A 13447-nucleotide genomic window follows, 5' to 3' on the forward strand; every position below is an offset into this window, starting at 1 on the left:
TTGGGACAGGGATCACTGGAATTAGTGATCTAAGGTCCTTGCATTATTAAAGAGGAAGATAAAGATATAATTTGAAAGTTGGTGTAAATAAATATGCACCTTAAAATCTACAGGGCAACCACTAAATGAATAGAAATAGCTTCTAGCCAAAACAGACTTCCAGAAGCCTGAAGTACCATGCACCAACAATTTCCTTTTATTCTCCCAAAGTCCTTCAAAAGCTATGTATTTCAACTGGTAAAACTACTGTCTAGTCAATAACCATAGGAAATACAAAGAAAATAATAATAACATTGATCAGATTAAGAAAAATTTGTTTTGTATAATCAACCTTATTAATTCTCAAGAGTAATTTCAAAATGATGTACCATAGGAACAATTCATACACACCTCTATGACCTCGTGTATTCTTCACTACCATTGGAAACTCCAGTACTTCTGCTTCATCAATCATTTTAGCAAAATTTTCATGACCACCTGGTTTGAACAAAAAAGAAATTAAGAACAGTAACACAGGTGTTTTGTGGTAAGTTTTATCTATACTAAAGTCGGCAACACAGAGGAGGTAGAAGGTTAAGAACATGATGGCTAAATTTTGTTTTTCTTTCTTTTTTTTTTTTTAAAGATTATTTTTATTTATTTATTTGACAGAGAGAGATCACAAGCAGGCAGAGAGGCAGGCAGAGAGACAGGAGGAAGCAGGCTCCCTGCTGAGCAGAGAGCCCGATGCGGGACTCGATCCCAGGACTCCGAGATCATGACCCGAGCCGAAGGCAGCGGCTTAACCCACTGAGCCACCCAGGCGCCCCTAAATTTTGTTTTTCTTAAAGAAAGTTATTAAAAAAGTTGACAGGTGCCTGCGGCGCCTGGGTGGCTCAGTCAGTTGAGCATCTGCCTTCAGCTCAGGACATGATCCTGGGGTCCTGGGATTGAGCACTGCATCAGGCTCCCTGCTCAGTTGGGAGTCTGCTCCTCCCTCTCCCAACTGCTCACTCTCGCTCTCTCTCACACGCTAATAAATGAACAAAATCTTAAAAAAAAAAAAAGGAAAAGAAAAGTTAAAACTGCCTGGGTGGGTCAGGCAGTTAAACATCCAACTCTTGATCTCAGGTCAGGTCTTGACCTCATGATCTCACAGTTCTGAATTCAAGCCCCATGCACAGCATGGAGCCTACTTTAAAAAGCTGTAAGGAGGGGTGCCTGGGTGGCTCAGCGTGTTAAAGCCTCTGCCTTCGGTTCAGGTCGTGATCTCAGGGTCCTGGGATCGAGCCCTGCATCAGGCTCTCTGCTCGGCGGGGAGCCTGCTTCCCCCTTTCTCTCTGCCAGCCTCTGCCTACTTGTGATCGCTGTCAAATAAATAAATAAACAAACAAACAAATAAATAAATAAATAGCTATAAGGACAGTTAAGTACTAGTTTAAAATAACCCCTTTTAAAATGGATGAAAGGGGGCGCCTGGGTGGCTCAGTGGGTTGAGCCTCTACCTTCAGTTCAGGTCATGATCTCAGGGTCCTGGGATCGAGCCCCGCATCAGGCTCTCTGCTCAGTGGGGAGCCTGCTTCCCTCTCCCTCTGCCTGCCTCTCTGCCTACCTGTGATCTCTCTCTCTGTCAAATAAATAAATAAAACCCTTAAAAAAAATCACACTTATTTAAAAAAAAAAAGGATGAAAGCTATCTTAAACTATGAATATTCTAATATCAAACTTAAAAAATTAATTATCTTTCCACTCAGTTACCTAATTCTATACAGTATTTTATATTTTTATCCCTCATTCTTCCGCTACACAAGATAACAGAAGCACCAAGTTCTTCTTCAGTGTACTCATTGCCCGGTTTAGATTAAGAAACAGAAGAGTAAGTCTGTTTACAAGACTTATCCAAGGTTGATGCTACCTGTGTTCTCTCCCTCTCATGAAACATACAAATTAATTTTTCTTATCTCCATTAATTAGTTCTTTCTACACTGAGCCACCCAGTACCCATGAGTTAAATTTTATCCTTTACTGTTTTTATTGCCTAAGAACAAATGATACAGTAACAAGATTAGAGCAAAAATGAACTACAGCTGTAAAAACTCAGCATGGTGATATAAAAGAATTAACCCAGAAAAAGTTCATTAATCAACTGCATTACCATACATTTGCAGCTTAGAGACATTAAGATGATTCTATCCCCTAATTTTATTTTATTTTATTTTTTTTTAAAGATTTTATTTATTTATTTGACAGAGAGAAATCACAAGTAAGCAGAGAGGCAGGCAGAGAGAGAGGAGGAAGCAGGCTCCCTGCTGAGCAGAAAGCCCGATGTGGGGCTCGAACCCAGGACCTGGGATCATGACCTGAGCCGAAGGCAGCGGCTTAACCCACTGAGCCACCCAGGCGCCCCATCCCCTAATTTTAAACCTTCAGCATTAGAGTATAGGTAACATTTGTTAATTTGTTTAACCCTTTTCTCCTTTCCACTTTCCTGAAATCTGAAGTACAGACCCCTAATATAAGCTAGATCCCAAAAGCATCTGACAGAATTCTCAAACTATTCATATTGTCTCTTCTTGTGCAATTGCTAAAATCAGCAACTGTATCCACACATGCCATACAGACTTGGGGAGCTCCTTTCTGTAAAATATTTAAGTTGGGGCCCCTGAGTGACTCACTCAGTTAAACGTCTAACTCTAAATTTTGGCTCAGGTCACGATCTCAGGGTCCTGAGACTGAGCCCTGTGTCGGGCTCCACACTCAGTGCAGAGTTTGCACATCCCTTTCCAACTGTTCCTCCCCACACGTGTGTGCGTGTGCGTGTTCTCTCACTTATAAATAATTTTTTTTTTTAAAGAGGCCTCATTAACTCTCCAAGAACACTACTGAATATTTATTTGAAGAATTGTCTTTATGGAAAATTGTGATGATTTATAGTAAGTTTGATCCTTTCCAAACAAAAGAACTGGACAGACAGGAAATATACTAACATAGTATTATTTATGGCAGTGCTACTCAAAAGTGTTGTCTGGTAACCTGTGCCTGCTTGTAACTTCTCCGCTACTGATATGTGACCAGATAAATATGAAAAGGGTAGCACTGGAAGCTTTTATAGCCATCTTGCATTGCTCAGACATTTTTATCATATTTCATAAGAGTACTGAACCAAAGGGACACCTGGATGGCTCAGTTGTTAAGCAGCTGCCTTCGGCTCAGGTCATGATACCAGGGTCCTGGGATCAAGCCCCACACTGGGCTCCCTGCTCTGCGGGAAGCCTGCTTCTCCCTCTCCCACTCCCATTCCCCCTGCCTGTGTTCCCTCTCTCACTGTGTCCCTCTCTGTCAAATAAATAAACAAAATCTTAAAAAAAAAAAAAAAAGTACTGAAACACAGCATGTTGGTCTTAAAAAAAAAAAAAAGACCCTTTACCTTTACCATACACAGTTTTGGAAGCACTGGATTTCAAGTATACCTAGAATACTGTCATTTTCTTAAAACAATTTTTGAAGAATTATCACGAAAATGCTGATGAGGATAATCAGACATTAAACAGAGATGTCACCAAATTGTATTATCTTTTACCGTGGCATTGGCAAACTAAGGCCTTTAAGACAGATTTGGTCCAGTATCTTTTTTTTATAATTAAGTTTTATTGGAACACAGCTTTCACCCTACAGCAGCATTACTGAGGGTCACAAGAGAGAATTTAACGGCCCAGAAAGTGCAAAATATTTACTGTTTGGCCCTTTGCAAAAAGTTTGCTAAATCCACTCTACAATATCATGGAATTAAATCTTAACGCAGAATATATAATTATTGGGCCCAGTTTATTAAGACTGAAAGCTATTTCTATAAGAAATTCCTTCATGTTCACAATTTCCTTATATCACATAACCCTATTAATTTAGTACAGCTTTCAGTACTATAAGTGGTGTAAAACTTGGGCTATAAATTCTTATTAGTGAACTTACCATAAGAGAAAGTATCTGGCAGAGGAACACCATGGCCAGCCAACTCTTGAAAAGTCCAAAATTTATTAACACAGTTCAGGATGGCTTGAGGTCGGTTCATCAACCGACATCCCATCTTCTCTAAATGGCGCAAAACAGTTATGTCACTATCACTTTGCACCCAAGGGGTTGGTACTCTCACTACCACCACTTGGGGATAGGCAGTTATTAGTTCTCCATTGATCCGTAGACCTGAAATACATAGGAAGGAAGCCAAGATTATTAAAAGGGAATATACCAAAATATTTACGAGTTTGGGTCACAAAACTAAAAGTACAATTTTGTTAAGATTTCACTGGAACAAGACATTCCTTACATTCTTTACAAGAAAAAAGAAAACTTGAGAAAAATTCCTGCAGTGATTAAATTAGTATATGTCAATAAAATGAAACACCAAAAAGCCTTTAAAAAAAAGTCATGGGGCACCTGGCTGGCTCAGTTGGTAGAGCCTGGGACTCTTGATCTCAGGATCATGAGTTCAAGACCCCATATCAGGTGTAGAGCTTACTTAATAAAACTAAAAAGACCGTCATAATCTCTACGTTCAGAGACAGAAAAAAACGTCCAGATACATATGCTGAATTTAAAAAAAAGGGGGGGGTGCCTGGGTGGCTCAGAGGGTTAAGCCTCTGCCTTCAGCTCAGGTCAATCAAGCCCTACATCCGGCTCTCTGCTCAGTGGGGAGCCTGCTTCCCCCCACCCCCTGCCTGCCTCTCTGCCTACCTGTGATCTCTCTCTGTCAAATAAATAAATAAAATCTTTAAAAAATATATTTTAAAAGAGGCAAATCGATGTATGGAACTGAAGCACTATACTGTACACCTGAAATTAATACAACACTGTATGCTAACATTATATAATGGGATTAACTCTATTAATTATATTTTTATATGTTCATTTTAGATAAAGCAAAAAATAAGGAAGTTGCCTTCTTTTATGGTTTTTGTTATGATTTTACGCTTAGGTGTTGCATTTTATTCAAGACCTGTTAAAATGTATTCTTTAAAAAAAACAAAACAAAACCCGGGAGCCCAGGAAGCTCCTTGGGGACTGCATGTAACCCTTGATCTTCGGGTTGTAAGTCTGAGCCCCAGGTTGGGTATAAGATTACTTAAAAATTATAAAGTCTTTAAAAAAAAAACTATTTGGGACGCCTGGGTGGCTCAGTTGGTTAAGCAGCTGCCTTTGGCTCAGGTCACGATCCCAGCGTCCTGGGATCGAGTCCCACATCGGGCTCCTTGTTCTGTGGGGAGCCTGCTTCTCCCTCTGCCTCTGCCTGTGCTCACTCTCTCACTTTCTGACAAATAAATAAATAAAATCTTTAAAAAAAAAAAAACTATTTGCATTAAAAAATAGTATGCTTGTTTTAAAACATTCAAATACAAAAAATATATAATGTATTTAGCTCCCAATCAACATCCTAAGTACTCAGTGTTTTGTTTTGTTTTTTAAAGATTTTATTTATTTGATGGAGATCACAAGTAGGCAGAGAGGCAGGCAGAGACAGAGAGGGGGAAAGAGGCTCCCCTGCTGAGCAGAGAGCCCAATGCGAGGCTTGATCCCAGGACCCTGGGACCCTGGGATCGTGACATTTAACCCACTGAGCCACCCCGGTGCCCCCATACTCAGTGTTAACAGTGGTATATATTTTCCCCACTGCTAAGTATAGAAAAATATTTAAGATATTTTACTCTCTCTCATCACTCAAAATTATACCAGAGACCTCTTTCTCTGTCAGTACATTTAAAGTTTTATTTCCTTCTCTTTTTAGTGAATTAACTGGAATTATATCCTTTCAGAGATAAACCATACAACCAATACCTTACTCATTCACTTACTATTAAGCAATTACTGTGTGTCAGATTATTTTGTAAAGATTAGAAATAGATTGGCAAATAAGGCAGATAAGGTCCTTATTCGTAGAAGAATCCACTCTAGTGGGAGAGACACTTTTAAATGTGGAAGTTCTGATATAGGAGTGAAAAGTAGGTTAACACCTGAGGTAGGGCATAAGACTTAGGTATGTGTGTGTTTAAAGAAAAGAGGAAGAAAACTTCACAATTACGGGAGCTGGAAGTCACAGAGTAAAAGATCAGTAAGAAAAACAGGTGGTTCAACTACAATTTTTACAGGAGCACCTGGATGGCTCAGTGGGTTAAATCCCCTGTCTTCGTCTCAGGTCATGATCTCAAGGTCCTGGGATTGAGCCCTCCATCGGGTTCTCTGCTCGGCAGGAAGCCTGCTTCTCTCTCTCTGCCTGCCTCTCTGCCTACTTGTGATCTCTGACTGTCAAATAAATAAATCAATCTTTAAAAAAACAACAACTACAATTTCTACTGACAGAATGTAAAAGATAAGGCTGGTCATTTAAGGTGTCAAACATGAAAAGCCACAGGTTTTTATTAAGGTATAACTGCCACATAATACTGTATTAGTTTTAGGTGTACAAAAGAATGATTTACTACATGAAATACATTGAGAAATGATCACTGCAATAAATTTACTTAACATCTATCACCTCACAATTACAAATTTTCTGTGATCAGATCTACTCTCTTAGCAACATTAAAATATACAATATAGGAGTCTCTGCATGACTTAGTCAGTTGAGCTACCAACTCTTAATTTCAGCTCAGGTCTTAACCCCAGGGTTGTGAGATTGAGTCCTATGTCAGGGTCTACACTGGGTGTGGAGTCTGTTTAAGATTCTCTCTCTCCCTTCCCTTCTGCACCTCCCCACCCATGCTCTCTTTAAAAAAGAAATATACATTACAGTATTGTTAGTCACAGTCACCAAGTAGAACACTACATCCCTAAGATTTACTTACAACTTGGAAGTCTGTACTCGTTTGACCATCATTTCCCATTTCCCCCACCCCACTACCCACCACTGACAACAACCAAACTGTTTTCTTTATCTATGATCTGTACCTATGAGTTCAGCTTTTTTTGATTCCACATGTAAGATCGTACAGCATCTGCCTTTCCCTGTGTGACTTATTTCTCTTAGTATAATACCTGCAAGGTCCTCTATGTTGTCACAAGTGGCAGAATTTCATTCTTTTTAATGGCTGAATAATATTCAAATATATGTACATATATATCACATTTTCTTTATTCATTCACCTGTCAATGAACACTTAGGTTATTCCTATTTTACCTATCATAAATAATAATGCACTGAACACGGGGCATGCAGATAAATATTCAAGACAGTGATTTTGTTTCATTAAGGTAACTACTCAGATCTGGAATTGCTGGATACAAAATTCTAAGCTAAAGAATTTATATTTGTTCTAAGGGAACTGAGGGCATGCGCTGCATACTGCCTGCTGATACTTCACACTATCCACCCCCCCGCCTTTTAAAAAGATTTTATTTAGCCATTTAACAGAGACACACTAAGAGAAGGAACAGGAGCTGGTGGAGTGGGAGAGGGAGAAGCAGGCTTCCTGCTGAGCAGAGAGCCTGATTTGGGGCTCAATCCCAGGACCCTGGGATCATGACCTGAGCCGAAGGCAGATGTTTAACCACTGAGCCACCCAGGCGCCCCTATCCCATCTTTTAATCCTTCTCAATATGGCAGGATCTAGAAGCACTTCCCACACTCCCTTACCAGCAGGGTTCAATTCTGAAAATCTACCAATAGAGAATTACACAAAAATTTAAAGGTCAAAGAGAAGTAGAAGACATTATCCTCCAGGGTCAGTTGCACATAGGTAGGTGGTCATCGGGAGATGTAAGGTTTTGTCAGTGTCTTCAGGGATTCTTGTAACTGTTCATAGTACTGCTACAGGTATCTTGAGATTGGCACCACAGTTTTCTGCAATCCTACACTTTCTCATTTAAAAAAAAAAAAAAAGTATTTTATTTATTTGAGACATAGTGTCGTGATCCCAAAATCATGACCTGAGCAGAAATCAAGAGTCAGAGGCTTAACAAAAAGAGAGAGAGAGAGAGAGAGAGGCTTAACTGACTGAAGAAGTTAATTAAGTCAGAAGAAACTTAATGACCAGACTGGGAGTTACAAGTTTTTAAACTAGGACATGAAGAATGGGAAAGTTAAAAAAGCAAAGCCATTTTAGGGCAGAAGATGTGAATTCAGATATAAAAGATTTTGGTGATAACATGAGGACATCAAAGTAGAACTATTCTGTAGGCAGAAGTTTGTGTTAAAACTATACATATATATGTGTACATAATTCATATTAGTAATGTGGAGTATGTATACCTGTGAGCATACTTACTTATTTGTCTGTTTACTGGAATTTGCCCACGACATAATAGCTAAAGAAATGGATATATAGGCTGAAAAAGGGAAAGGAACTGAAAACCTAAGGGGAAAAAAATCAGCCAAAAAAACAAGGAAAATCTATTTTTTTTTTTTTTAAAGATTTTATTTGACAGGAAGAGAGACAGCCAGAGAGAACACAAGCAGTGGGACTGGGAAAGGGAGAAGCAGGATTCCCACACAGCATGGAGCCCGATGTAGGGCTTGATCCCAGGACCCTGGGATCATGACCTGAGCTGAAGGCAGATGCTTCACAACTAAGCCACCCAGGTGCCCCTAGGAAAATCTACTTTTAAGTAATACTGTGCAAAATGAGAAAGGTCAGTATAATCAGGAGAGAATGATCAAATTCATTAAATAAAACAGAAGAAATAGGAAGGTTGAATGTTAAGAAGTTTGAGTGATCCGAAAAAGATACTGTCAATTGCCAAGAGAAAAATTCAACCATCATTACATTTTCATCGCATTTCCCTAAACTGCACTTTTAAGAAATGTGGTAAATTCAGGGCACCTGGGTGGCACAATTGCTTAAGCGGCCAACTCGGTTTCAGTTCAGGTTGTGATCTCTGGTTCATGAGTTCGAGCCCCAAGTCAGGCTCCATGCTTAGCACAAAATCTGCTTAGGACTCTCTCTCCCCTTCCCTTGTGCATTCTCTCTCTCTCTCTCAAAATACACATAAAACTTAAAGAAAGCAATGGAGATTTATCCCCCTCACTTAGTCCACACCACCAGTAGAAACTACCTATCTGTTGCCACCAAAACTTGGGAGTATGGGAGTAATTTACCCAAAGTGCAGATCTGCATGCTACACTATTGGGTATTACTGATGAATAGAAATTCATCATCTCTTGTATCAGAAACAAATGCTTCATTATTTTAGACAAGCAGAAGGTGAACCAAGGCTAGAAAGAAGGGCAGGTATAAATCAATGTGAGCCCAAAAAGGCAAAGCAACTTTTCTCACAACTCTGCCTTAAATGTTACTCATCTCTTGGGCACTGTTAGCAAAAGCTACCATTATCTTTGATGTAGAGCTTATAAAACTGAAATATAAGATCCCTGTTATTCAGTATATACATGCATATAAATGTGTAGAATTTTCCCCACAGTTCTACTACACTCATTATATAACAGGTAGTGCAGATGAATGTGCTACCACTCAATTTGACTCCACTTTCTCAGAAATTTATTACCTTTTTTACTTATCTTAAACCTCACCTTGTGAAACTGTTCATCTAATTTTATTTTGGAATGGGATGAACATTTCAGTACAAATATTTCAGAGTTTACATTTTAGATTAAGTGCATAATCAAGCATTAACAGCCAATAATAAGTGAATCTTAGAAAAGCAATGTGTGGGGGGGTTATTCCTCTATTTTTGAGATAAAAAATTTATTATGTAAGGGCACCTGGGTGGCTCAGTCAGTTAAGTACCCAACTCCTGATCTCAGCTCAGGTCTTGATCTCAGGGTCATGAGGTCAAGCCCTACACTGGGCTCTATGCTGGGTATGGGACCTACTTAAAAAAAAAAAAAGTAGAAAAAAGTGTTGGCATTGATGTTGAGAAAAAAGAACACTCCTGCACTGTTGGTGGGAATGCAAATTGGTGCAACTGCTGTGGGAAACAATACGGAGGTTCCTCAAAAGGTGAAAATGGAAGTACCCTATGATCCAGAATTGTATAGATAGGGTATTTACCAAAAAATTCAACAACAGTAATTCAAAGGGATACATGCACCCCTCTGTTTATTGGAGCACTATTTATAATAGCTAAACTATGAAAGCAGCCCAAGTGTACACTGATAGATGAATGGCTACAGAAGATGTGGCATATATATAAAATGGGATATTATTCAGCCACAAAAAAGAATGAAATCTTGCCATTCACAATGACATGGATGGAGCCAGAGAGTATTATGCTAAATGAAGTCAGTCAGATAAAGAAATATCATATGATCTCACTCATATGTGGAATTTAAGAAACAAAACAAATGAGCAAATGAAAAAAAGAGACAAAGAGACCCTCAACTATGGATAACAAACTGATGGTTACCAGAAGGGTGGTTAAGGTTAAGGGACAGGGTAAGGGACAGGGAAAAAGGTGATAGTAAAAAGTACACTTATGATGAAAAAAAAAATTTTTTTTTCAAAATCTATTATGTATTAAAAGCCTACTGTTTTTCTTAAGGCAGGGTGAGAAGGTGCTATGGGCTGATTATTTTCCAAGCTGAAAGATTCCTTTGGGATATTAACAATCTCCTTGCCAAAAATTAAGTGTAGAGTCTCTTATGTACCTCTAATGTAAACCTGTCCTTTCTGAGAGTAGAATTAGGCTATACCAATAAGAGTTAAGTACTAGCAGTTTTTTTGGTGGGGAGGGGGGTGCTAGTGTTTTTGTCCTCAAGAAACAAGAAATTGGTTCCTTTCTGACTGACATTTTTTTCCCCTTCTTTTTTTTTTTTCCTTTAAGATTTTATTTATTTATTTGACAGAGAGAGCTCACAAGTAGGCAGAGAGGCAGGCAGGGTGTGTGTGGGGGGTGGAAACAGGCTCCCCACTGAGCAGAGAGCCTGATGTGGGGCTCAATCCCAGGACCCTAAGACCATGACCTGAGCCGAAGGCAGAGGCTTTAACCCACTGAGCCACCCAGGCACCCCATTTTCCCATCTTCTAATGTTCCAGAGGATTCTTAAGGATTTCTGAGATACTTAGAGCTTACAGAATTTTAAGAATTTTATTTATTTATTGTGGCTCTGAATATTTTATCTTCAAAAAGAAAAAAAACTGTCAGAATTTTAACTGGAAGTTTTAAGTGAAGACACTATGTACACAATTAAAAACCCACACAATCTTTATGTCAGAGATCAAGGAAGCACTCAAAGACTAAGGGAGATGTGTCCCTAAAACACAGGTGACACAGTTTGAAGGGGTTCAAAATTAGCCAAATTTCAGATGATATGATCATCAAAAAGGTCAATTAACTAATAACATTTTTTTAAAGATTTTATTTATTTGACAGATTACAAGTAGGCAGAGAGGCAGGCAGAGACAGAGGATGAAGCAGGTTCCATGCTGAGCAGAGAGCCCGATGTGGGGCTCGATCCCAGGACCCTAGGATCATGACCCCAGCCAAAGGCAGAGGCTTTAATAAACCCACTGAGCCACCCATACACCCCAACTGGTAACATTTTGAATTAAAAAAAAAAAGTTCATGAATTCATAATAATTATAGAGAAGGACCAAAAAAAGGGCCTCATTTGCTATCACTGAAGGTACTACTACATAATTCCTTATTCTAAAAACCAGTAGTTAAGGAAAAATTACATTTATCCCACCATTTCTGCAGGAACTACAGTTTACCAGGAAAAACTCTTTTTTGGAGACGAATGCCTTTAACATAGAGTAACAAAATTTGAAATCCCCATGCAGTAAGTGAATCAGGCAAAGATCAAAGATGTTAAAAGCATTAAGAAAAGGTTGATGGGATATTTGTATAGTGCCAAAATATCACAGATTTGCTAGGCAAAAAGTAAAAATAGGTTTTTGTAATAGACCACACAGACATTACTTACCCAAGGACCGAACTCAGCATCACTATCAGTGGCAAACAGTCATTTTGTGCCTCCCGGTTGAATACACTATGAAGTACCTACCATCACCCAGTCAGTAATTTTTTGCTCAAAATGCATAACCTGTATGTAATCACGCCAATTCACAGGAAACTTCAGAAGGCAGACACCACAAGGAAACGATCAGACAAACCCAGAATATGAGGCATTAAAGATAACTGTTCTGATTATTTGAAAAAGTTGATGTCACTGAAGAAAAAAATGGAAAAACTATTCTAGAGTTAGAAAGACTAAGACATTACATCCAAATACCTTTGCATGGACCCTTACAGAGCCTGATCTAAAAAGAATAACTGAAAGATATTTTAGATTCAGCTATAAATATCTGACTCTAAAGTATCAGATGCCAGGGGCGCCTGGGTGGCTCAGTGGGTTAGGGCCTCTGCCTTCGGCTGGGGTCATGATCCCGGGTTCCTGAGATCGAGCCCTGCGTCGGGCTCTCTGCTCGGCAGGGAGCCTGCTTCCTCCTCTCTCTCTGCCTGCCTCTCTGCCTACTTGTGATCTCTGTCTGTCAAATAAATAAAATTTTAAATAAATAAATAAATAAATAAAGTATCAGATGCCATTAAAGAGTTACTCATTTCTTAAGGTGCGCTAATGGTATTAAAGTATATGGGACAGTGTCCTTACTTTTTTAGTTACAGATACTGAAGCATTTAGGGGGAACTTGAAAACAGCTACTTGTTGTAAAAGGCTAACAACTCTCTCAAAAAGCTGTGTTTAATGTATATAATATTTATACATATTAGGAGAAAGAGACATAAAGAACAAAAGGTTACTAATGAACACTCCATCTAGGCATCGAGAATATAGCCGCCCGTAATTCTTTTCTTTCAACTTCTCTATTCACTTAAAACTTTAAATACAAGGTGGGGGCTGAGTGGGGGCCAAAACCAAGACATCATATCAAATTCGTCTAGAGAAAACTGATACTAGCCATTCCTATTTAAAAATCTCCAGGATCAGGGCACCTGGGTGGCTCAGTGATTAAGCCTCTGCCTTCCGTTAGGTCATGGTCTCAAGGTCCTGGGATTGAGCCTCGCATCAGGCTCTCTGCTCAGCGGAGAGCCTGTTCCCCACCCCCCCCCCCCCCCCCCCCCCGGGGCCTGCCTCTCTAGTTGTGATCTCTCTCTCTCTCTCTCTGTCCAATAAATAAATATAATTAAAAAAAAAAAAACTCCAGGGTTTGTTGCACAGCTTTCCTTTCTTATTTGTTATTAGTTTCTCATCCTTTCACCAATACTGAAAGTTCATTTACTGTTCCACCACTATCCTACTTCCCTTGCCATTTATGTTCAAAATGTTATTAGTACAGTAAAATTACTTATTTGTTCATCTTGGAAGGAGTGAAAACGGAAAAGTAACTAGTAGCTAGAATAGCTTGCTAAAGGTAATCAGAACCAAATCTAGGACGTGAAATGTTCTAGTTAGAAAAAGTAAGTTTACAGTATAAGAGATTAACAATTTTGAGCTCCATATTCCCAGCTAAATTCACATAATAGAATTTAATTGTTTGGGTCAACACTTCAGGAAACTGTT

General features: G+C 39.0%; 1 protein-coding gene across 6 annotated transcripts in view; it reads right to left on the reverse strand.

Moving 5' to 3' along the window:
• Positions 1-13447, reverse strand: part of RIMKLB (ribosomal modification protein rimK like family member B) — an 81093-nt gene that overhangs the window by 21886 nt on the left and 45760 nt on the right. For all 6 annotated transcript variants that reach the window (XM_047741366.1, XM_047741365.1, XM_047741360.1 and 3 more), the window contains 2 exons: positions 3949-4179; positions 391-477 (listed from right to left, as the gene is read on the reverse strand). In XM_047741366.1, coding sequence (XP_047597322.1) covers positions 391-477; positions 3949-4179 — 318 coding nt within the window. The remainder of the gene's footprint in view (positions 1-390; positions 478-3948; positions 4180-13447) is intronic.

The sequence above is a fragment of the Lutra lutra genome, chromosome 8, assembly GCF_902655055.1.
Source record: "Lutra lutra chromosome 8, mLutLut1.2, whole genome shotgun sequence".
Taxonomy (NCBI): Eukaryota; Metazoa; Chordata; class Mammalia; order Carnivora; family Mustelidae; genus Lutra; species Lutra lutra.